This window comes from Platichthys flesus, chromosome 15 (genome assembly GCF_949316205.1).
Source record: "Platichthys flesus chromosome 15, fPlaFle2.1, whole genome shotgun sequence".
Taxonomy (NCBI): domain Eukaryota; kingdom Metazoa; phylum Chordata; class Actinopteri; order Pleuronectiformes; family Pleuronectidae; genus Platichthys; species Platichthys flesus.
The window spans coordinates 12387712-12412000 of NC_084959.1; the positions used below are offsets into that span (position 1 = coordinate 12387712).

Sequence of the window (24289 nt, forward strand, 5' to 3'; positions counted from 1 at the left end):
AGTGGGTCAGAAAGTGAGAACCGACCAAAATGTCCTCCCTTTTAAGTTCTAGGCCCAAAATGGTCCTCACAAAGAGGAGATCTGAAGAACACACACACACAAACACACACACCACAAGCTGGTAATGCTTCTCCTTCATCTCTACCTTCTGGATTTCTTTGCTCTTTTTGCTCCATTACATAACAGCAGTTGTCTACTCTACCAGAGAGGGGCAGCAGCCTCTCCCTCTCTCTCTCTCTCTCTCTCTCTCTCTCTCTCTCTCTCTCTCTCTCTCTCTCTCTCTCTCTCTCTCTCTCTCTCTCTCTCTCTCTCTCTCTCTCTCTCTCTCTCTCTCTCTCTCTCTCTCTCTCTCTCTCTCTCTCTCTCAGGGAGGAGGAGGAGAACAGACTGAGGAGCAGGGGGGCGGGGTGAGGGTCTCCTGCTGCCTGAGCCTTTGTCATGGGAAGACTTTCCCCTGCAGTCAGTTTCTTCATAGAGGAGGAGCGGACTTCAGCCTCAGCAACACACAGATGCCACAAACCTCTGGAACAGCTATGGGACCGAGACACTAAATCAAAGGTGAGTCGCTTTTATCTTAACTCTGCAGTTGATTTCATTCTGTTCCTGAGTTTCCTTGGATCCAGACAGTGATGCTCTGGGGTAACGCACATGTCTACAGTCCTTGTGACTTCCACCACTGTGTCAGTCTTAACCGCAGCAGGGAAGTTTAGGCGAAGAACATTGTTAGTCGCATTCTCAGGCAATTTTGTAAATGTGTCAACTTGTTGCACAAGAGAGTGATTTATTTATCTGTGATTGTGGCTTTTCTCAGAAACTAAAGTGTGCTGATGTTTCCCACATGGTGTTTATTTGCACTGAATTAACATTTTTGGAATCCTCAGCCACTGAAGTAAGTGGATGACAGCCAACAGTGGTCATCAGCAAGTCCATCAAACTGCTGATTACAGCCCTGTGTGCGTGTTGGTGTGTTGAGAACGTGTATGAGTTGTTGAATCGTGTAGACGTTGTTCAAAGATTATAGTAATTTAAATTAGTGAAATAAGAGCATATGCTGCATTTCTTTGTATTTATGTATTTTGTGTATGGGGACCTCAACTGCCGCTGTGACTCAGGAGGAAGTGTGTATCGTCCACTAACCAGGAGGTGGGTGGTTCGATCCTGGTCTGCCTCATCCCACATCCCCAAGTGTCCTTTGGCAAGAAACTGAACCCCAAATTTCCCCCGACGGCTGTGCCAGGGGAGTGTGTGCACAAATAGATGCCCTGTATGAATGTGTGTAAAAGAGGGGAATGGCAGAGCTGCACTGTGAAGCCCTTTGAGTGGTCATCCAAACTAGAAAAACCCTATTTAAAAACAGACCATTAACTATTAACCTTTAGGTCTTTACTTCACTGTGTGCTGACATTTTGTAGACCAAAGGATTCATGGAGTCAGTACATCTGTGATTCAGATTGGTTTCTTTTCACGGAAATACACTTACGCCTTATGCAATGTTCAAAATATTTATCCGCTCAGCCTTACCACACATTAGATGAAAGCCCAATCATCAGCGGTCGATCCTCAAACAGTTTACATCTCACTGTGTGTTTATAATCCACACGACCCTGCTGCTCTCTAGTCTGGGTGATGCAGTAAAAACTCTGTACTCCTGACATGAGCCTGGGTCCCCCCCCCCGCCCCATTTTTTTCAGCAGGTCTGGAGAATGAACTCATGCTGATTGATTGTGTGACTGTGTAAAAGGATACCCTACTTCCTGTAGGCCCTCTCTATCTCCAGACAGCAGCAGCAGAAAATCTGGGATCAGCCGTCTCTCTCTCTGTCTCTCTGTGGTGTGTGTGTGGGGGGGGGGGGGGGGGGTGCTCTCTGTGGATTCAGTAAACTGTAACATCTGACTTTTCATATCCATCTATTGTATCACTGGAACTAATCCCACGATCACTCAGTGCGTTTTTTTCTGTTATATCCTCAGGTGTGGTGACCCGAAGATGTTATTCCTTGTTTTATTTGATGTATTTATTCCTTTTAGATTTCCTCTCTTTTCCTAGAGAACAGACCATATTTTGTTCTTATGCTGGCTGCTCAACATAAAAAAAAGTGCTATTTATTTCATATAGTAAATAATAAGTAATCATATTTATTATCTTTCCGATGTCCAAAATTATTTCTTCAAACTGCTTCCTTTGTCGCTACGAGCCCAAAAGTCATATTCATTATAAAATGACCCAACTTAAACTGAAAAAAACTGTTACATGCTAAAATAATTAGATTTTGTACTGTTCACTTATGAGGGTAAAAAGCATATTTCTTACTTGAGGTGCACGGCATCTCAGGTTCTCTGCCTCTAACTGTAGCTGCTGCCTCTGTGAGTCTGGGTCTCTGAGGGATACTTTACAGGACTGGTCAGAATTTCAGGACTAAAAGCTTGACTCTGCTTTACAGACTCCGTTTTTATTGGTAACACTGTGCCAGACATTAAAAACCTTCCTCTGGATCTGTTTTCCTACTCAGTCTTTTGGAAAGTTTTTTTTTTTCGCACTTAAATATGCACATCTGAAATATCTGCTTGAATTGAGGCATTGTTGTGCAGAGAGTTGGAAGGATAAGTCGAGGGACCACAAGGCATGGATTCAACTTCCTGTGATGTCCCCGTCACAGCTTTTTTTCAAGGATTGGAATGAAAAGTTTACAGGAATACTAGTGCAGGGTAGTTAGGAGTAAAAATTCATTATTACACACAGTATTTAAACAGATTCTCTCCCCTTTCTCCTTCTCAGAGAACTAAGCTCCCAGGTCCCGGCTGAATCCTGCTTCTTCCGAGTGATTCCGAGGAGGTCAGCGGGATGAACAGCATGCTCCCTCAGAGGAGCGCAGTCGCCACGCTGGGCTACGGCTCGGGTAAGACATTTTTTTGTTGATGTTGTTACATCTGTCAAGGAGGTTAGGTTTTTCAACCCTGCCCGGTTGTTTGTTTGCATGTTTGTAAGCAAGATTACACAAAAACAACGGGTTCGATTTCCACGAAACAATTTGGAAAGATGTGGTATGAGTCAGAGGAGAACCCATTCAACTTCCTTGCTTTTTATTGTCTTAAACAGGGTGAGACTGTGCGTTTTTCAATATTTGCTCTGAATTCCCAGGATAACTTTAATTCTGAATGTCACAATAAAATCTGCAATTACGTGTTATTCCACATCTAACATTTGATTTCATGTCCCTTTGCCTTTAATTCAAATCTGTCCTCAACCTGTGTTTGAATGAATGGCGATAAACAAGATAACTTTAGCTGGCTCACGTCGTGAAAGCCGGGTTTAGTTCGGTGCTGTATGAAGCCGGTTCATCTGGATAACAGCTCTTTCTTCAGCTGTCCTTCTTTCAAGACTTGTAAGTCTGCAAATTTGCCTCTTGGAACAAGTTTCTGTTCTGTATCTCCGGATGCTGAGAAGTTTAGCTTTAACTGTAGAGCAGTCACACTAGAGTTATTTGTGTCAGATTTCATTAGAAGAAAGGTCATTCGAGATCTGAAGTTTATAATCTCATATTTACATTTATACATTTAGCTCTGGCCCAGAATAAATTCATAAAAGGTTTATATAACAAAGGGGGTCACGTTCTGTATTATCCCATGACCTCTGTATTTACATCTGTTCAGGTGTTCAGCCACCCATGACTCAGGGCAAGATATATGGATGTCCTCTGGCTTTCTCTCACAGTCGAGCCTATGATGCTTTCTGGGCTGTCTAGGTCGACGAGCATTCTTCCATTTTTAGAAGAAGCTTAACCACTGATTGAGCCTGTGTTTGTATTGGGCTCAGAACTGTACGAGCGTACATTCTTCTCTGGTTCCCCCCTCCCCCCTTACTCAGCACAAGTGTGTTAGCACTTCTCCTGGCTGAGCTGCTGCTTATTAGAGAAGTTACATTAAATCTGGGTGTATTATATAGTCCTAAAACAGACTTCGATGTCATGCTGTGTCAAACTCTCTCATGCCTACAGACTGTGTGAAGATTGAGCACAGCAGTAACGGCTCCGTGGGAGGGACCTTGCTGAGGGGCTCTCGTTCGAAGGCCGAGCTACAGGAACTGATGGAGACGCTGCAGCGCAGGAAAAGTTCTCTGGAGGCCAGTCTGAGAGCAGCCGAGTGCAGCCGCAAGTACCTCAGCGTGCCCTCACCTGATGGACCCCAATCCACAAGGACCCTGTCCATCCTCAGTAATGCCGAACGCCCTCCATCTAGAAACTTCTCCTACATGAGCAGCAGCAGTGTGCCTCCATCACCTCGTCAGGGCGATCGCCAGCTGAGCTCTAACGGCTTCGTCGGTCATTCCCACCCTCGCCACCAGTCACAGGACAGCCTGCTCCTCTCCAGTGCAACAGAAGGAAGCTCTCTTCACTCCTCTTATGGGGACCCCCTACTTCGTTCTCCCAGGGTCAAAAGTGGAGCAGCCAGTATGCCGTCCAGCCCTCGCATGGGCCGCAGGCCTTATTCTCAGGGCAAGGCTGGAGGAGAATCCCGGCAGAGGAAATACTCCACCGGCTCCCTCAACAGCCTTGGTTTGCACAGTCGGTCTCTGCCACGGCTTCACAGTGCAGATCCCCCAGCACTTTCACTTCCATCACGCCACTCAGTGGGTTCCCACAGAGGAGTGGGCTCAGCAGGGGCTCGACGCAGTCTGTCCTCTCTGGAGCAGCCGCCTGATGTGACTGTCCCAGCCAGCATGCCCAGCACTCCCAGGAGGGCCAGCCTGGCCTCTCTGAGCTCTCTGGGTGTAGAGATTGACGGCACAGGTTTAGATCTGAGCTTTGGAGAGAGGAGGTTATCCTTTGGGAAGGGCGGGCTGGGTCCAGGACAGAGGGTGGGTAGCATCAGCTCTTTGAACGGCAAAGAGGAGCTGAGAGATTACCACCAGCACCAGAGAGATGAGCGCCTCAGGGAGCAGAAAGTGCAGAGATTGGTGAGTTCAGTTTTTGTACACCTTTTTTCCTACTTTAACAGCCTATTAACACCTTCTTTGAAAGTACATTAAGCAAAATATCTAATTATGAATCTCTTTTCTGCAGGAATGCCAGCGTCTAGAGACCATTTTGAACCTGTGCACTGATATCGGTCATGTGGAGAGAGAGCCGGCAGGTTCATCCGTGTCTGACCTGCAGAAGATCAACAAGGAGTTGGAGAAGCTGCAGGTGTCGGATGATGAGTCGGTTTTCTCGGACTCTCCCGGCAGCACGGCTCCCGACGGCTGCTTCGGGGCCAAAACCAGAGATTTCCAGTTCTCTGATGAGCAGCAGGTTACCCAGCGTCAGCAGAGCGTCTACAGAGAAGCCAGATCCCACTCACCGGCCGTCAGTCTGAACAGCAGTGCCCCTTCACCCTCCACCAACCATAGAGTCAAAGTAAGTCCTCATCATTGACTGTATAGAAAGATGGACAAAAACAGAAGTTTGTGCTCTTCTTTTCCCTGACTTCCTTTCCTTGACTCTTCTCAGTCAGTGTCACATTGAATGAAGAGAGGACCCGGCTGTGTTGAAGTCTAAGGGGTCACACCCCTGCTCTGGAATGCAGTATATCAGACTGCTGATTGCTTGTTTATCTTTGTTTGTTTACCTATAAACCAGGGTAAATTCTTTCCATTTGCCTCTTCCTCTCCACTGAATTCGATTTTACATTCTAGCTGCGAGTTTTTTAGGACGACCTTTGTGCAACTGTGCAGGGTTAAATTATTGAATGTCTTTCAAAAGATCAAATTGAGAAATAATCCTCCCTCGCCCAATGACGAATTCTGTCTTTTAAACTGGTTTTGTTGTGATTTAAAGTGGAAACATGTGTTGCATGAAGCTCTTCTGCAGTTCTGAGTCACAATGACTGCACGTCTATGGCATGAGGTTTGCCTTCCTCCGTTTTTGTCATCACGCGAACACACAAATGTGGTGGATTATTCTTAATCGCAGTTTTTTTATTTTTATGCTCTGTCAAGTGTGTGATGTTTGCAATTAGTATATTTCCTGTTTATGTGGATTGTTCCAACACACAAACGGAGAAAATCAGTTTCACAAGACCTCCTCACTGCTTTGACGTTACACAATTTGACCTCAGCTCTTCATCCCCAGAGAAATGAAAGAAACATGTTTCGTTTACAAACATAAATATACTTAAAGTGTATTGAATACTGTGACTCCAGCTTCCAACCAGGGCACCTCCTCCGCTGTCTGAGTCCTAGTGCCGTTATCTTCTTTCCCCTCTCTAGAGCTGTAACAACCTAATGGTGTGTCTGGTTTTAATGAAGAAGTCTTCGTTTTGTTTCAGCACTCAACCATCCAGACTCTTTTCGGGGGGGGGGGGCAGGAAATGACTTTATCCCACGGAGAATTAGTGTGCGCATGTGTGTGTGCACATGCACGTCTGTGTGCGGGAGTGTGTCCGTGTCTGTGTGGGTAAAAGTGTATATGCAGGGCAAAGATGTGTTTTTCCAGATGTGTAGAACTTCAGTCTGAGGTAAATGGATGCAAGACCTTGTGGAAATTAGAATGTAGCAATGTTTCGACACAGGATTCCAACGTGTCTTTATGGGAAAGATAGAATGTCGAGTTTAAGAAAATGTGATCCTTGTTGAGACCCTCCTTTCTGCAGTGTGGCAGTTGTGAAAGAGGTTTACAGGCTCCAAACCCGCTCCATGCATCTCTTGCATTCCTCAGAGTCGTGTGTACAGGAAGAAAGAGAGTTCAGAGTCCGTCTGGGAAACTATAAATCCTCGACCTGCCGACCACATGAGCCTCCGCAAAATCCTCTTGGCTTTTTTTAAGGACCATGACCTGATACACAGGCTCTATTGGGTATACATATGGATGAGTATGAATGAATGAGGGACGCTGGAAGATGCTGCAAAACGTGGGAGTGCCGTTGCATGACTGGCAGAGACTGGAGTGCAATGATAGAGATTTCCATTACAGCCAGTAGAAAAGAATCCTGTTGTCAGGGATCCAGCTCCTGATGAGACGGAACAGCAGCAGCTGTCGTCTGATTCAAGAAAAACTGATCCTACTGGCTGGCAAATTATTTGAAGAACACACAGTATTTTAGAGAAGGTAAAAAATAATAACTATACATTTTGCATTCCTGATGTCGCTGCAGACCTTGGAGAGTGTGCAGCTGAAACAGGAAGTGACGCAAATAGAGGAAGAGAGGATTCAGGTTATGAACAACATAGAGGAGCTGGAGCAGAAGATCAAGGACCTGGACAACCAGATGGAGGAGTCTGTCCGAGAGGTAAACATCCCCCAACAGCCATAAACACACCTAACATCTGAACAGCCCAAACACAGTGTTTGTTCAAATCTATGGTGAGATGAACTGATGATTCATTGATAGTTACGCACTGAAGTTAATGAAAGTAAAAGCAGCTTATATTCACTGGGGAGTTACTGAGGGAGGCAGCCACCAGAAATGCACGAAATGCTCAGAAGGAAACGAATCCAGATGCAGGTTTTCTAATCTGCGCTGATGTTTCCTGCAGATGGAGGTGGAGTGTGCTCTGCTGGAAGGGGAACAGGGGTCGGAGATGTGTCAGCTTCAGAGGGAAAAAGAGCGACTGGACCAGCTGAAGGAGAAGATCCATGGTGTTGAGAAGACAAACCACACAGAGAAGTCAAAGGTAAGAATTTGTGAAACGGTCAAAAAAGTACAAGCCACGGAGAAAACAGGACGAAGTGAAAACTCTGAGAAGTCCTCACTCCTTCACTAGTTTCTCCTTCATTAGGAATTCAGCAGGGGGGAGTAAGGAGAAAACCATGAACACAATGAAAGTGTAGGGTTTCTAGCTGTGGGACAGGAGCACCACAGCCCCCCCCCACCAACACAACCAGCCTTGGGCCCCCATTCCAGTCCCCACAACATGCCAAATTAAAATTAATACCATGCATTTTTACTTTTACACCTGACCTTCATTCATATATCCACCAGCGTTCACATCCCACATTATTAAGTTATAACTTAGTTTTTTATTTTTTGTTTAATATACATGCTTTTCCATTTACAATGTTGTTGTATTATGTATCAAAACATTTAAGTTCAATAGTTATGTGAATGAACACCGGCATGGTTCATGTTGTGGAATTACTGTGGTAGCCATCGAACTTTAAATGAAACTGTCTTTCAACTACAGTGACAAATATATTCAAGACTTTCAAAAACAGCTCAGTTCTGTTTTTCTCACCTGCATGTGTGTTCCTCTTCTTTCTGATGTGTTTCTTTTTGCACCTCCATCATCCTCCCTGACCTTGTTCCTGGATCCCGTTCCTCCTCGTCTCACGTGTCATTCTTCTCACTAACAGCTTCTGGTTCGGCCCTCGTGTCTCTCAGACCCACATTTGGGAAGGGGCCCAAATAATTACAAAAAAAAAATATATATATATATAACAGCACATCTGACTCCAATTTGGAAAACCTGAAATCCCCTGACACCTCACGAAACTCAAATTTCAAAAAGTTTAACATGTTTAACACAAGTAACATTGTCCAATATAAATAATCTAGTTTACATTACTATTTAAGCAGATTGTCAAATGTTTAAATCCTGTAAGTATCATCATTATATCAAGAAAACACTATTTTACATTAATTGATTGCCATATTTAAAGTAGGTTAGATCCAAATATACATTTTAAACAGAATGTGATCATCTAATTATGTACTTTTACGTTGTATTTGATGTATTGTGTGTCTCTGGCAATTCTCAGGACGCTGAGGAGCCGACAAAAAGTTTTGAGGATCTGGAGTTTCAGAAGCTGGAGAGTGAAATCAATCAAGGCGAGGAAAAAGAGAATCGTGGCCAGGAGCTGCTGCGAGAGATCGCCGAGTGTCAGCGTCTTACTTTCACACGCAAGGTACATGGAGTGAGCTTGAGTGTTTGTAGGATGTTGCATGTTAATTGCAAGTGCAGTTAATGCTGATGCAGCATTGTTCTAAAACGTCCACTTATCAGTGCAACTTTGAATAAACCAGAAAAATGTTTCCAAACCCAATTTGGAAAAAGTAGATACTTGGCTGTTTGACTGTAGATCTTTAATCTAATTATTGACTCTTTGATACATGTTGAGTGACACCAGGGTAAGAAAACTGTTTTGGTTTTTGTTTCAGCACAAGTCGAAAGGGAAAGTGAGGAACGTGCAGGCTAACTAAAGTGAAGCACAGACCCACTTTAAAGCCTTTAAAAAATTGATAATCAAGACTTTTTTTCAATTATTATATCGTGTTTTTTGTTAAGCTGCAAATTTGTGAGATTTACAGCACAAAGCTTGAAATAATTATCAGAACCCAAGAAACAGAAATGATGAAGATGCAATACCTAATAGCAAAGGCCTAAAGAGTCTGTTGACCTCTAGATGGAGGATAATACCACAGGGGAGAGAGAGGGCAGAAATGGTGAAGACTTTATGATTCTGTGTAAAGACAATGTAGTTTTTGGAAAAGTAAAATCTCAAAAAATAAAACCCCTCTGCATAACATACTGTACTTTGTGAGGGTAGCTTGATTGTTTCACCGTGTTTTCTTTTCAAAGGAGCGGCTCATGACCCTGAAGAAACAGTCGTCACAGATCACCTTACAGGCTCAGCAAGAGAGAGAGAACTTCCAGAGAGAGAAAAACACTCTGCTCGTCATGCTGCAGAAGGTAAGAAAAGTCTTCGCCTGCTAAAACGATCAATGTACAATAACAATCATCTGAAGACCATATCCCGACGTCTGCAGGAGAGAGACAAACTGGTTTCTTTGGAAGGAAAGTATGCAGAGTTGTCTGAGGGGCAGAGCTTCGTGAACGTCCCAGTCGCCATCAAAGAGGTAGGAGTCAGTTACCGTTAAAATAACACTTCATATATCCACCAGCAGGGAGCTCCTCTCCTCTTTCTCTGTATATGAAGTTCCTCCAAGAGGGGATTATCAAAGTTTGAATGTCTCTGAGGAGAAATCCTGTTGCTTTGATTTTGTGATCGCTGCAGCACTTGCAGTCTCTGAAGGAAAGGAGGAGAAGCAGCAATGGAAACTCTTCCCACCCGAGTGACAGCCTCACTCACAAGAGGGGCCAGCAGCTCCCCACGCCTTACGGCCGCTCCCTGGGACGTACACTTCCTCCCAAGGTTATTGCCTTTTTTCTTTTCTTTTTTTCTAAAGTAATGTGAGCAGAAGTTAAACATTATATTCTGTAGTTTTTCAAATGGGATTCGTCTTTTAACAATTTGAAAATCTATTCGTATTTGTGTCTTATTTAAAGCCTACACTCTATGTCAGAGGCCTTACACTAAGAATGACACATGTTTTAAAGTTGGATCTTTGGATATTTTAATAAAATCTTTTTCAAACTTAAAAAGATTAAAAAACATTTTAAAGTAACAGCGCTCATTGGGAGCCTGTATATGAGAAGAGGGGATTTCATGGTCCTCGTTATTTGCATCCAGAAACATTTGAAGGTTGTGTCCTCAGAGGATGATCCACCCAAACTCTCCTGAGTCAGTCCTGTAAACAGCCATCCAGCTCATGACATGACGTACTTTGAGAGACGTTTGCAGTTGTGTGATTGTTGCAGAGCCTGCTTCTGACCGCCACGTGTTCCTCCTCCAGGTTCACCAGCCTCTGGCCCAGAGCTCCAGCTGCAGCAACGTGATCTCTCCAGGCTTCACCTTCTCCACCCGGGACATGATCACTCGCCGCCTGCCCAAGAGTGAGTCAGAGCACCAGACTGTCGAATCTCGTCCGTATCAAATCTGTACAGCGTGATCTGGTTCAAGCCTCAGGCTATATGCATCTATCACAGGAAATACTGTGGTGATGCATTGATCTGGAGCACATCACAAAGTAAGATGCGTTTAGTCTGAATCTAATACAGCGTCATGGACTCTCTTTAAACTTTAGATTTTGAGGCAAAAAGGTAACTTGTGCAAAACATCTTTCTTGGAAATAATAAATAAAGTAAAAATAATCCTTTGTTTCTTTAGAAAGGTTCGATACATTTTAAGTTTTCAAAAATTAATTGGATCAGAATTGATCACCCAAGAAAAGCATTTTGATAAATACTGTGATTGAGATAAACATGTGTAGAACATCCCACAGGGGGCTCTCTGGTGCAGCGTGATACTTCTGATGCAAAATATAATTAAACCCAGGCACTCGTGATGTGGAAAAGTCAAATAACCTATTAGTGTGGCTAATACATGGCAAAGAACAGAATGTCTCTGAGAACAGTTAATACCTCCGCTAAGGCCTCTTTAATTCAATCAAGCTGCCACCAATTTCCAACAGTCATAGATATCAATTACTAAATTTGAATTTTTTCTTCTTTTTTATCAATATCCATGAATTATAGAAAATCTGTGAAATTCTATAAAAACGACCTGTCTCACTGTGTTAAAGAAAGTTTAAAAAAAGTTCTCAATCTGCCCAATGATCCGGATCTGCCCCAACATTTTATGGGTTCCTCTACTATCTAATCAACTTTTCATGGAAGTTTGTTTATTTGTTTTTGTGTAATCTTCCTTATGGACAAACCGACAGACATGAAAACTAACCTCCTTGCACCTTTATGTTGCGGCACACTGGTCTTCATTGGGGTGAAGAAAAGGTTTTTTAGTCTTCCAAATCAAGGCCTATTTTTTTGTCTTTCCCATCAGGGGTGCCTTGGTTTATTACTTCTTTATTTAGCTTTTTTAATTTGAATGGAACAGTTTTAATAACACAGTTAAAATTGAGAAACTACTTAAATTCTGTCCTTCTGTAACCTGCTCTGTTTACATCATGTTGATTCAAGTAAAATGTCTTTGTCTTTATTCAGCCTGCTGCATCACTTTTACTTGCCCTAGTTCCTGCAGACTGATCATAATAATGAAATTATAGTGAAAGACGTCATCTCACTTGGCCAGCTAGTAAATGAGCCGCAGCTCTGTTGCTGTGATTTAATACACAGGTCGTGCACGCTGAGGGCATTTCCACTTTGTGGCAGTGATATTTGTTTATTCTGTCAGCAGGCAGCAGCCACGCACACATGAATGAAGACAGACAGAAGAGAAGTGATTTCTGCAGCAGGATGATGTGTGAGCCCGGCATGTTCCTGGACTCCTTCACTTACCCCGACCACAGCCAGGCCTCTGATACGGTCAGCGTGGACAGCTCCGACAGCATGGAGACCAGCTTCTCTGCCTGCTCCCCGGACAACATCTCCAGGTTAGAGGCGACGAGCCACAGTGACGCACAGAGGACATTTTATGTGGACGAAGCAAAATTGTGCGAATCAGATGAAGAGGAGTTGAACTTTCACAAAAGAAGTCAGTCTAAAGGAGCAAGAGAAGTTTAGTTAACAAGATTATAAGAAAACTAATTGGTGGATTAGCAGGAAACTTGGTGGAAGGGATGGAGAAATCCCGGATTGGTGCAATTTAGTGCACATTGATTGGGTTAAGGGGAACTGTTGGGCCTTGGTGGTTGCACTCCACCTAGTGCCACATTCTGGTATCAATTTAATGTATTTGCATGATCTCAGGTTTGTTTTTACAATGATTTTTGACACCCACTCTACATTTGTTTTAGCTCATGATATACTGTATGTTTCAGAAATCCTCTTTGTGTTTTACAATCTGTATTTTCCATTTCAGTGCGAGCACCAACAACATGGCCAAGCTTGAGGAGATGGAGCGTTTGCTGCGAGAGGCCCAGTGTGAGAAGCTGAGACTCCTCGAGCATCGGGTAATCTGTCAAAACAAACCCAAAGTTCCTGTATATAGATATATTTATATATGTAGATGTGTATGTTTGTTTGATTATGGACGTAATGAACTCTTATGTGGCATGTGCAGGAGCGAGAGATGGAGATGCGCCGACAGGCTCTGGACGAGGAGCGACGAAGGAGGGAGGATCTGGAGAAGCGACTGCAGGAGGAGACGAACAGGAGGCAGAAACTTGTGGAGAGAGAAGTGAAGTACAGAGAGAAACAACGATCACAGGTATTCAGAAGACATTCAGATCTGGATAGTTTTCATAGTGCACAATGTTTACATGTGTGATCTGATTTCCCTGCTTGTTCCCACAGTCCCGGCTGACGCGCTACCTCCCTGTGCGGAAAGACGACTTTGATCTTCACGGCCACATCGAGGCAGCGGGACACAACCCGGACGCCTGCTTCCATCTGGCCATCACTGATAAAACCTGTCGAGGCTTCCTGGTCAAAATGGGCGGCAAGATAAAGACCTGGAAGAAACGCTGGTTTGTCTTCGACCAGAATCGCAGGACACTCACCTACTATGCAGGTGAGCATCTCCTGCTTTCAACCACGTCCTTAAGTCTGTATTCTTTGATCTCATATAAACTGTGTTTATATTCTCCGTTGCAGACAAACATGAGACCAAGATGAAAGGTGTCATTTACTTCCAAGCCATAGAAGAGGTGTACTACGACCATTTAAAGAATGCACACAAGGTAAGTCAGTTAATGTGCATGTGTGTGTGCATGTCAGATTTTATTAAACGTGTGGCATCGTCCACACATGCACCAATTTACTTGAAAACCGTTGACGTCTGGGTGTCTTCTGCTTTTCTCCCACTCCCACATTTGTCACCTCATCCCTCTCCATCATTTCCCTTATTCTTTTCCTCAAAATCACATTCACGTCCACATCCAAGAGCCCCAACCCCTCGCTGACGTTCAGCGTGAAGACCCACGATCGGGTGTACTACATGGTGGCTCCGTCCCCCGAGGCCATGCGTATCTGGATGGATGTTATTGTCACGGGTGCTGAAGGACACATGCATTTCATGGTGTAACCGATACCAACAGTTAATTCCTTTGGTAAACATTGTGTCAGACGAGAAGAGGCTCGGGTCTCTGCTCACATCCACGTCGAAGGAAACACGGACCAAAGAGATCAAATCAAAGGAACCTCTGTTTACGACTCATGCTCAGATGCACACTTTATAATGTAATCATGTGTAAGAAATGAAAAAAAGTTGTAATACCGGTTTAATAATTAAGCTATGTAGTTATTTTTTTTATTTGTTCATGTACCGTGAGTGGCTGAGGCAGCACTAAATCGTCTTCTATCCTTCTCCGTCCTTACAACGTCTCTGCACGTCTCTTTAGCTTATTTTCCAATCAAATCTTTATCAGGGAATCTTTTAAAAGGTCGTAAACTCAACATCTGCTTCTCCTTCAAACTGCGTTGCACACTGATGCTGCTTCTCGGTAACAGATGCATATCTGTAAAACAGCTTTCGAGAAACTGTAGCCTTCTCCGATTTTGCTTATTCCATAATTTTTCAAACCAAAGTTCATGTTGCAGTTCCAACTCTGTTTCTTCAACTTCCTTTTATTTTCTTTCCATTGTTGGACTTTACCTTCTCAGTATTACTATATCTAAATCAGACTGAAATAAGTGTCTTTGAAAATCTGTGTTAACATCATACGACGGAGTATTAGGGCCACTTCAAGGGAAACAAATCTTGAGAGTTCTAGAATAAAGTCATAATTTTAGGCTGCGTGTCACGTTAGAGCGGGAATATCAGAAAACCCGCCTGTCGCCTGCATTACCATGAGGAATTTGGAGCAGTTAAGTTGTACATTTAATAACAAAATATCAAATCTTTTGGCTCATCAGCTCCACATTAGCATAAGTATCAGGACTTATTCTGACCATACGAACCTGGAGGAAATTGCCTCTTTTGCGGAGGAGGAAATGTTTGGTGCTGGTTTACTCGAAGGTTATCAATGGTTGCATCTGCAGGATATTCAGAGACACCTCTTAGTTTCTCAGGAAACAGTAAGATTGGTTATCAAAGATTGGCAATGGGTCGTTTTTCTAACTAAATGACAACTTTAATTCTACTTATATTACATCTTCCTTCCTGTTATCTTAAATTATTGTTCTGGGAATTCTATTTCTTCAGTATGGTCCTAATACTCTGTTGTGACATCACATCTTCCTTCTCCCAGATGGGATATCACCTCCTCTGTGTTTGTGGCTGCAGATTTTGTATTTCTATATTGTGACTAATATTCAAATGTATTTACAGAGGGTATTATTTCTTATTTTAACCTCAAGCATTTTGATTGCTGCTGCCAGACTGCAAACATAAGCTGGTCTTGTCTGCCTCTTTAAAGCAGAGCTGAATGTTTGCCATTAGCAATACCTAAAGACTAGATAGATACACGTCTATGCATCAATTTGATTCCAGCGAGCTTTAGGGCACTTTTTTTACATTTTACAATTATGCTTTATTATTAAATGCTGGCAAACGTTCTACTCATGGCAGTAGAGAGTTTTCCCACGTGACAATGGTACTGTCTAATATTTAAAACCATGCAACTAGCTCCCTCTGTCTGCAGTGTAGCAGAAAAAATGTGGCCATGTTTGCGCAGCAGTGATGCTGAATGTACTGCATCACCAGCATGTGTTTTACATTTCATTCACCACGGTTTTTCACCAGCAGAGGTCCTCTCTGCAGAGTGGTTGCACCGGGATGACGTAATGCTCAGGCTGGTTGGTACACACCTCAATAAATGAGCAGTTACTGAGAAAATAGGGCCTCAGTCATCCATATTTTCTAACCTTTATAAATCAGATCTGAGCATTTATTAGCACATGTACGTCAAATCAATTGGGAGATTTGCTTTTTGAAAGCAAAACCTGGTTCAAATATGAAATTATATTTTTCAAATTTTTGTATAGAATCAACACATTTTACCTGATTTTTTGTTGTGATTTGCAACAGTGTGACTGAATCTGAAACTGAGGGATCACCAGAGTCACCAGCTCTTGGTTCACAGACGTCAGGGCTCGCTGCTCCTCTCGTGCAGCCTCAGTGTCGGTTCACTCCGTCCTGCAGAGTGCACGTCAGGCTGCTGAACCCACTGTGTTGCAGATGAGTCGCTGCCTCTGCCAGAAGCGTCTCTGTGAACACGCGTGTCTCCCGGGTAAACATCGCACCCCCAAACTGTCAGCCACAGTATGACACACAAGCCTTAAAACCAATGACTCACATTTAATATTTTTATATTTTGTATTTTGTATATGTACAGTTATGATTTTGGGACACTGTGCCACTGGTTTTTATACTCGACCTGTGTCATGAATAAATCATTTGGATTATGAATTGTGTCTCTGAGATGTCATGGTCACATGTTTGGTATTTTGAATGTGAACATTATGTTTCACATGGCTGTAAAAACCTAATGGGGTTAAACAGTGAGGGATGAGTGAGCTCAATTCTCACTGTAGCACAAAAAATGCCCTTTATAAATGTCAAAATATTAGAATTGTGTGTTACAGTGATATTGGGAACCATTATCTGCACTGTTGTCACCACGGGGATCCATGGCCTTATTACAGTGGCGACACAGTGCCCCTGTCGTGCAGTATAACTGGACTATTTCATGAAAGCTATTGATGTAGTTTGTAAGAGTCAATACCAGCATTACTGGGACCTGCTCTCAGTAAACACAATCTGCAACTCGCAGAAACGCAGAAACGCTGAACAATATTCTCTTTGAATGTGATGCTAGCGACTGTGGATTAGGCCTATTTTTAAAACAATCACAAGGTGTAAATCTCCACATCAGCCACATTTTCAGAGGTCTTTGAGCATATTATCTCTTTTGAGACCTCATATCGCTTAGTAATAATAATATTAGTAATAATAATATTATTGCCACTGCAGAAATGATCCAACACAGTCCAGCACTGCATGTACATTTAAATGAGGAACATGTTCTAGAATACTTTATCATGTAGAAAAAACATTTACAACCAGTAGATTGAATACCTCCGTCTAGGCCTAAACGTTCCTCTTCCGAAACCACATATAAATTCACTCGGTTTGGTTTTTATTTGAATCTGCACCAAATTTCACACACATTAAAATTAGGTCCCCAAACAGGCCTATTTTTTTTTCATCAAGATCAGTAAATTATTCTCTGAGCAATAACTCACCTGTTCCATATGATATGCAGCCTGAGATAATTGCATCAACAACAATTTGTCATATTTGAGAAGTTGAAATGTTTCCACGTGAAAAATGACCTGGTTCTGTTAAGTTATTAGTTAGGGTTGAGTTCAGGCGGATGTGGCCCCCTAAGGATGGAGCGGGTCATCCTCTAACCAGGAGATAGGCGGTTGGATCCCAGTCTTCCCCCGTTCTGCCCTTCGGCAAGATACTGACCCTTAATTGCCACCGACAGCTGTGCTACTTTTATAAAGAAAGTGCTGCACGTGGAGACATTGTATGAATATGAATGTATGGATGAATGGTTGAATGGCAAAATCTGTACTGTAAATCGCTTTGAGTGGTCATCAAGACCAGAAAACTCTATATCAATACAAACCATTTATCAGTCAGTTTTCTGTCAAGCAACTCATAAATAAACAAAACCGTCTTATTGTTTCTGCTGCACTTCAGTAGTTAAAAGAACACTATCACCATTTAAATTTAGTAAAAAACTGCCTCAAAAACGTATGTTTGTACAGAGCTTGAAAACCTTTGCTTCAATAAATTGCTGGTCAATGCAATACAAATATTGAAACAAAATATAGAAAATATAATAACCTGCTAAATATGTCTCAAAATTACAGTGAAGCATAATGATACATGAAAATGTGACAACTCAGTGATTCACTTTAAAACTGTGTGTGAACTCATGACTGGATGTCTTATTAGCATGTATATCGTGCTTGTGCTCATTAGTGCACTCATGCTCCTAAACTCCTCCTCCACAAACTGGCAGCCTTCGATTGGTTGACCTAGTGGGGTTGGCATGGAAACACTAGAACGCAGCATGCTAAATTAGGTTCTAAAGAGGCAGATCGTCTCTCCAGAGGCTGAAGCAGACATAAACACGCACAGATCACAGAAAACTGGGGTGGCCTCAGTGCATTATGGGTGCTGTGAAAACCATAATGTGTAACTATGTGTGGCCTCTTTTTCAAGACAGAGCCACTGTGTTTGCAGGGAAACACACAAACAACCTCTAAACAGACTTAGACCTGTTATGCAATATAACTCTGAAGTTAAATCCCACATGTTCCCTGGTTAGACTTCACTTAAGGCTGTTGTCACTATCACTTACAAGCATGAAAGCCACATTGCTGGGAAAATCATGTGAATGTGAACGTGGACAAAAGGCAGCATTCACTGATTGTGCCGGTTTCATTTCCCTTTTTAAAATGGCAGGAATCATTCGTAGCGATGGTTTCCTGTAAAAAGGGCATACTGTAATTTATCACTCAATGCGAGGCCCCATAAGCAGCCTGATCTCTGCCCAAACAGGCGTGATTATCTATCTGCATGCTCTTTAGGCCACTTTTTCACCCCGAATCACAGGTGTTACCAAAAGACAACCATGTGTTGCTGTTGTCGCAGCCTGGGGGTCAAACTGTTCTTTTCTGAGGGAGATGGTTTGGCCCTCTGTAGTCTTTATCAGCACCTGATGTGGTCCAATCCTCGTGTTTTTCCTCTGCTAAATGATGGTCTTCTCTTCACAGCTCACAGCCTCTGGCTTCAAGTATAGAGAGGTCTTTATGTGTCACCTCCGCAGTGCTATTTTTTTTGTAAAGAAAATAAAAATCACCTTTTGTCCTTAACTTCTTCCCAGACTCTTCTAACCCCATGACTGAGACCAGCTTCCTGTCCTTAATCTGAGGTTCTCAGCTCCCCCCTAGTAGCTATTAGTGTTGCTTTAAATGTTGTTCTACTTGCTCTGTGTTTTGGCAACATCATCCACAGTCTCTATGGTTCACATTTTGTCCACAATGTTATCGAGCTTGATCTAAATGTCCAAATCAAACGATCCACTCAGTCCGAGGGGAATTGTTCATCACATGCGATGAGTGCGTTTCACACTAAGAATAGCAATGACACACATTCCCTGACCATTTTCCTGATAATAAGGTATGCATGTTAAGCGTTTTCCCTCGCAGCTGATTGGCGCTCTGCTGACATTCATCTGCTCTCTTTCCAGGTCAGTGAACTTGGAGTGCGAATAATGCCGTAGTGATGTTCCTATGAGGGCACTCTGTGCCCAGGCTGTAGTAAGATGCTGAGCCTCACTGGGAATCTGTCTGCAGAAATATAAACTGTTTGTCATTTCTATTCTCTCTGGTCCTTAACATTTCTCTAGACGACAGAGTGATGTAACTTCCTACTCAAACCAGAGCTAGTAAATTGTTTTCTATCACATCTCTTATCTGACTGCGAACATGCACATTGTTAAAATACAGGATATAATTCACAACTTAAACAGATCTCATTTCGCAAAGTACTCGTATTGTTTTATTGATTAAATAGTAAACAGAACAACATAGATGAGACTGTACACACAGATATTGTTCTCATCTTATAGTATAAGCTGGATAAGGATATGGATGTGTCAGTTTTTCGAGCTGGAGATCTCATCCCAGCATCCTCTCTGTCTCTTTCAGCAGTGCCATTCATAATGGCTCCTGTCCGTTATGCTGAGAGATATTTCCGACTCTCCTCCCTCCAACCACAGTCTCTCCCATAGTTCACAGTGAGATCTGATCCAAGTTACATATCAGCAGGCTGACACAAAAGCGCTGTACATTTCGACATCTTGTGCAAAAAAAAGAATGGCACGTTTTCTGCTACATAACATCCAGGGGTAGGTGTGGAATGTAAATTTGGTCGCTGCATTTATTTATAGAGCTCTTGCTGTTCTTCCCCTGACATAAATAAAAGCTAAAGGGTCTGGTTGTTATCAAAGAGACTTGCTGGAAAGAAAAGACAAAAAACATTTGACAGTTCCTACAAAAAGTGGGAGTAACAAAAGTTAAAAGTACTGTAGAAAAGACTGGACAAATTCTGAGAGTCTGTAGGAAAAGCACCCATAGAAAGGCACTCGCCCATGTGATGTGTGTGTGACTGTTCCCAGAAGATCTTTTATCTTGCTTATCCTTATTTGCCAAAGCTGCTGCGTGTCCAGGTGTGACCCTGAACCTTTCCTGAGTGCATGTCCATTTGGCTCAGAACCAATGAGCCAGGCTTGCTGCCTGAGCTCCCTGTGGTGATGTTTTGTGCTTGAGTGCTGTCCGCTTCCTTGATTATGTTACTGCTGCTTTCGATGTTGTGAAGCAAAGAGATGGCAAGCCAAGAATTACAGTATAGAAAAATTAAATTTAAAAAAGGGTGGTCATGTAGTTTGAATGGAAAAACATTGCAGTCGAAGCCCTAATCGGTATCCTTGGTTGGTTAGGTCCATTGTTTATCTTCTCGTCTGGGTGCTGCCTCCTGCAGCTGCAGGTTTATTGCCAACCCTGCGGACAGGAACCTTGGACGTAGGTATCTTGGAACGAGGGGGTTCTTTAGCTACAGGGATTTGGGAGGCAGTTGCACCGTGCTTCACAGGGATCTTTGAATCACGTTGTACACTGGTGAGAACTTTTGGCTGAGGAGGCTGCTGATACTCCTCCAGGGTGTGTTTTAAAGCAGGAACATTCGCCCCAATATCGCTCATTTTATCTATGCTTCTCGCTGCGTCATGTGAGTTGAAATGGGGTGTCTCATATTCTGGAGTAGGTGGGTCTCTGCTTGCTTCATCATCAAAATGTTGGCTTTCCCGCACAGGTAGCTTGCCTGCTCTGCCCCCTCCAACTACAGGTATTTTGCTGAGCACTGATGCCTTCACTTGTGGGCTCTTCTTATCTCTGGAGGGGCCTTGGAGGTTTGTTCTAGACTCACTATGCAGTTCTTCTGTTTTGGACGGCCTGGTCTGGGCCCCCAGGATACCTGTGCTACTTGGATTAACCAGTTGGCAATCTGGTGATACCTGTCCACTTCCTGTCATCTTAGAAGATGTTGTGGCTTCACTCTGCCAAGGCGCAGGGCCAGAGGGAAGAGGACTAACAGGGGAAGGAGCAGAAAAGGCTTTCGCTTGAAAGGTCTGACCAGGGTCTTTAGATATAGAAACAGGAATCTGAGCAGGCAAAAGGAGGGGTTTAGATACAGATACAGGTATCTGAGCGGGAGGGTCTTTAGCTACAGAAACTGGGATCTGAGCAGGAGGGTCTTTAAATAAAGAAACTGGGATCTGAGCGGGAGGGTCTTTAGATACAGAAACTGGGATCTGAGCAGGAGGGCCTTTAAATAAAGAAACTGGGATCTGAGGAGGAGGGTTTTTAGTTACAGAAACTGGGATCTGAGCAGGAGAGTCTTTTGTTACAGAAACTGGGATCTGAGCAGGAGGGTCTTTGAATAAAGAAACTGGGATCTGAGCAGGAGGGTCTTTGAACACAGAAACTGGGATCTGAGCAGAAGGGTCTTTTGATACAGTAATTGGGATCTGAGCAGGAGCAGGGAGCTCTGAAATCGGAATTTGAGCAGGTGCAGGAGGAGCTTTAGAGATCTGAGCCAGAATAGGAGGTGTTGGGGATGCTGTGCAAACAACAGCATGAGTGGAAGGGGCTGGAGTTAGTTTGGGAGCAGGGGGCATACTATCTAGAGAGAGCGGTGCAGGAGTGGGTTTAGATGTGGGAGGAATGTTATCTAAAGAATTTGATGATGGAGTTGGGACAGATGCAGGGCTAGGTTGAGTTTTAGTCATAAAACTCGGGACATAAGGAGGACAATAATCTGGAAGAGTAACAAGGGAGGGAGGGGTTTTAGTTAGGTCCATTGGGCTGGAGGTGATTGTAGGCTTAGAACTGGCCATAGACACTAAGCCTGAGGTTGTAGTTGACGTAGGAACCGTTGTTATCTTGGAGAGGATAGCTGGAGGAGGAGAAGGGGGTTTGGTTGTAACAGTACAGGTTGCTGATATTGCTACTGGGGCTTTAGCTTCTCCTGCAGAGGAACTTAGAAGGGAAGGTTTGTAGGAAGTAGAAGTTTGCCAATTCAGACCACTAGCTGAATCTACTTTAGCAGGTGGAGGTTGGGTGAAAGCAATAGGGGTGGGAGGGCTATGCCTTACTGGTGGAGGTTTAGCCGATGCGAGCGGCGGAGTTGCTACATGAGTGGGTTTACTTACTGAATCGGTTGCAGAAGGTACTGCAAGTTCTGAAGCCAATTTGCTAGCCGTCGAGGTAAGGTTTGGACTAGCTGAGGGAGCTTTGACTACAGTAGCTGGGGTGCTCAGAGGGGCTGTGGTTGTAGCAGTGGTGGAGCTCTGTATGGATTTAACTGTTATTGAAGAGGAAGACATCAATTGACCTGAAAGACTTGTAAACGTGACAGGAGTCTTTGAAAGTTCTGTTGCGGTGGGTGTAGGAGTTGATTTAATCGTTACGCTGGAGGCGCAAGTAGAATCTGAGCTCAGTTTGACTGAGGGAGTTGTCAAAGTGGAAGATTTGGTCAATGTTGTGATGATTGTGCTCGGCTTGGCAATGGGTGAGGAGGATGGAGCTGTCTTTGTCAGTGGACTGAAGGATTGGCTGGATGCTGCTGTGGGGAAACAGGGTTTTACCGTAGGAGCTGTGCTGACCAAGGTAGAAGTCACTGGAGAAGAGATGGTGGGTTTGGAGAAGAAAGATGCCGATGATGGCGTGACTTCCCTCTCCGCTGCACTGATGGCATTGCTGGCTTTCCCCCACTCTGCCTCCACGTCAGCCATGAAGTCACCACCCCCTGAGATAGAGTCAAAGGTCAGGAGAGATGAGATGTCTGCCAGCAAGGAGCTCAGGCTGCTTTCACCGGGTACCATGGGTGGTTGAGGGACAAGTTCATCAGTTCTATTCAGATTCCCTGCTGTCAGCTGGGGGGTTATGGTCTCTGACGGGGAAGGGACTTCCCTGCCCGGTGTTGTCACGCTTGTGATGGGCTCGGAGCTCTCGCTCTCTGGGCTGTCCAGAGATCGAGGTTGGAACTTGGGGGTGAGGGTGAGGTCCTCCTTGATGATTTCCACGCTGTTGGCCCGGGACAACATGAGAAGTGGACTCGGAGGGGCATCCTCCTGTTCCTCTTTATCTTTTGAGCGAAACTTAACAGTGCCAAAGAGACCCTTCAGCCCACGACGTTGCCGACCCACCGGCTGGGACACCGTTTGGACCCGCCGGTCCCCCATTCCTCTCCGGCCACCCCTCAGCAACGACAGAAAGCTGAGGGACTTGGCAGAGCTCATCGAAGAAATTGAGGCGCGAGCAGCTGCTGCAGCCATAACGCCATCTTCACCAAGCGGCTCCTCTTCGTCTTGCTCCTTTTCTCCTTGACTCACCTCCTGTCTTTTTTCCTTGTCTGACTCTGGCTCCATATCTGGTGCACCGGTGTCCGATAATCCATCTGTGGTTTTGCCCTTGTTAACAGGTGACTTGTTGTTTCCATCCCCTTTGCTTCGAATAGAAAAGATGTTACCTGGCTTGCGTTTGCCAAACAGCTTGAATCCTTTTCTGATTTTTCCACTCGGCTGGGATTCACCAGGCGGGGGGTCCATGTTTTCCGTTTGTACATCCATCTTCTCTCTGCCTCCCCCCCTCTCTGTATCCTCCAGTCACTAGCTGCGGTTTTTATTCCCCAGCCAGTGAAGAGGGCATTTATTTCCTTCGTCCGTAGCCTCGCTTAATCTCTGCTGCTCGTGTGTTTCTTTATCGGTTGTCTGTTTCCCTCTCTCCGTCTATCTTTCCCATCCAGCCCTTTCTCCTCTATTTCTCCCTGGAAAGCCCCTCCCCTTTGCCTCGTTTTTCTGGTCTGGCTGCTCTCCCCGGTTGCCATAGCAACTGAGGAGCTAAGCAGCTTTCGTCAGCAATGCAGAGCCAGGGGCTGTCATCAACCCACCGCTTTCCCTGCCTCTCTCTCTTTCCTCCCCTGTGTCTAATGACTCTGTTTACATAAACAGCAAAGACAAATACTCCATTAATATTGCCAAATTTTGAATTCCAAATGATTTGGCTTTATCTCATCCAGATTAATGCAGTGTGTGTCTATATGCAGCATATTAATCTGTTGGTGGAACAGATTACTTTTATTTTCACGTTGACTTTTTCACCTCAACCTACAATAACCCGTGCCAGTCTGGTAAAAAAAAACATAAACCTACAGTTTTTATATAGTTATTATCATAAAGTGGCACTAGAGTGTTAGCCTACATATTCTTCTTCTTATTACTCCTTCAATATATTAGGTTACTATCAGTGTTATAGTTAACAAAAATAAACGTTTTAAATGCAATTCAGTTAAAATGTAAAAAAAACCACAATGCATCCTGTGAAGGGAAACGCTGCTGTTTCTATAATAAAATCAAGATGTTGTTTGAGGCTGTTTCACCTTTTGAACAACTTCGCGGAGTCAACACCGGTCCTGAAGACAATGAAGCCATTGAGATAC

General features: G+C 43.8%; 2 protein-coding genes across 3 annotated transcripts; one reads left to right on the forward strand and one right to left on the reverse strand.

The window, feature by feature from the left end:
- The first annotated feature begins 348 nt into the window (after window positions 1-348).
- Window positions 349-16120, forward strand: phldb2a (pleckstrin homology-like domain, family B, member 2a). Of its 2 annotated transcripts, none has more exons than XM_062405884.1 (17): window positions 349-558; window positions 2776-2896; window positions 3995-4953; window positions 5060-5392; window positions 7128-7262; window positions 7510-7647; window positions 8732-8878; window positions 9553-9663; window positions 9741-9830; window positions 9989-10126; window positions 10608-10707; window positions 12005-12203; window positions 12632-12722; window positions 12833-12979; window positions 13066-13282; window positions 13366-13451; window positions 13655-16120. In XM_062405884.1, exons 2-17 carry the CDS (start codon window positions 2842-2844, stop codon window positions 13793-13795), a joined length of 3087 nt encoding a protein of 1028 aa, XP_062261868.1. In that variant the 5' UTR covers window positions 349-558; window positions 2776-2841; the 3' UTR covers window positions 13796-16120. The 2 variants fall into 2 exon arrangements, with proteins under 2 accessions (XP_062261868.1, XP_062261869.1); XM_062405885.1 differs by having other exon boundaries at window positions 12008-12203.
- Window positions 16121-19265: 3145 nt separating this feature from the next.
- si:ch211-244c8.4 (mucin-2) lies at window positions 19266-23550 on the reverse strand. The gene has a single exon (XM_062405781.1). The coding sequence runs from the start codon at window positions 23418-23420 to the stop codon at window positions 20241-20243; it is 3180 nt and encodes a 1059-aa protein (XP_062261765.1). The 5' UTR covers window positions 23421-23550; the 3' UTR covers window positions 19266-20240.
- Window positions 23551-24289: the final 739 nt, after the last annotated feature.

Bases quoted from the DNA above. Each gene is read 5' to 3' on its own strand.
- si:ch211-244c8.4 (XM_062405781.1), bottom strand. From the start codon at position 23,420: ATGGATGTACAAACGGAAAACATGGACCCCCCGCCTGGTGAATCCCAG.
- phldb2a (XM_062405884.1), top strand. From the start codon at position 2,842: ATGAACAGCATGCTCCCTCAGAGGAGCGCAGTCGCCACGCTGGGCTAC. The intron at 4,954-5,059 runs GTGAGTTCAGTT...TCTTTTCTGCAG, and splicing joins AGCAGAAAGTGCAGAGATTG to GAATGCCAGCGTCTAGAGAC. The intron at 9,664-9,740 runs GTAAGAAAAGTC...CGACGTCTGCAG, and splicing joins TGCTCGTCATGCTGCAGAAG to GAGAGAGACAAACTGGTTTC.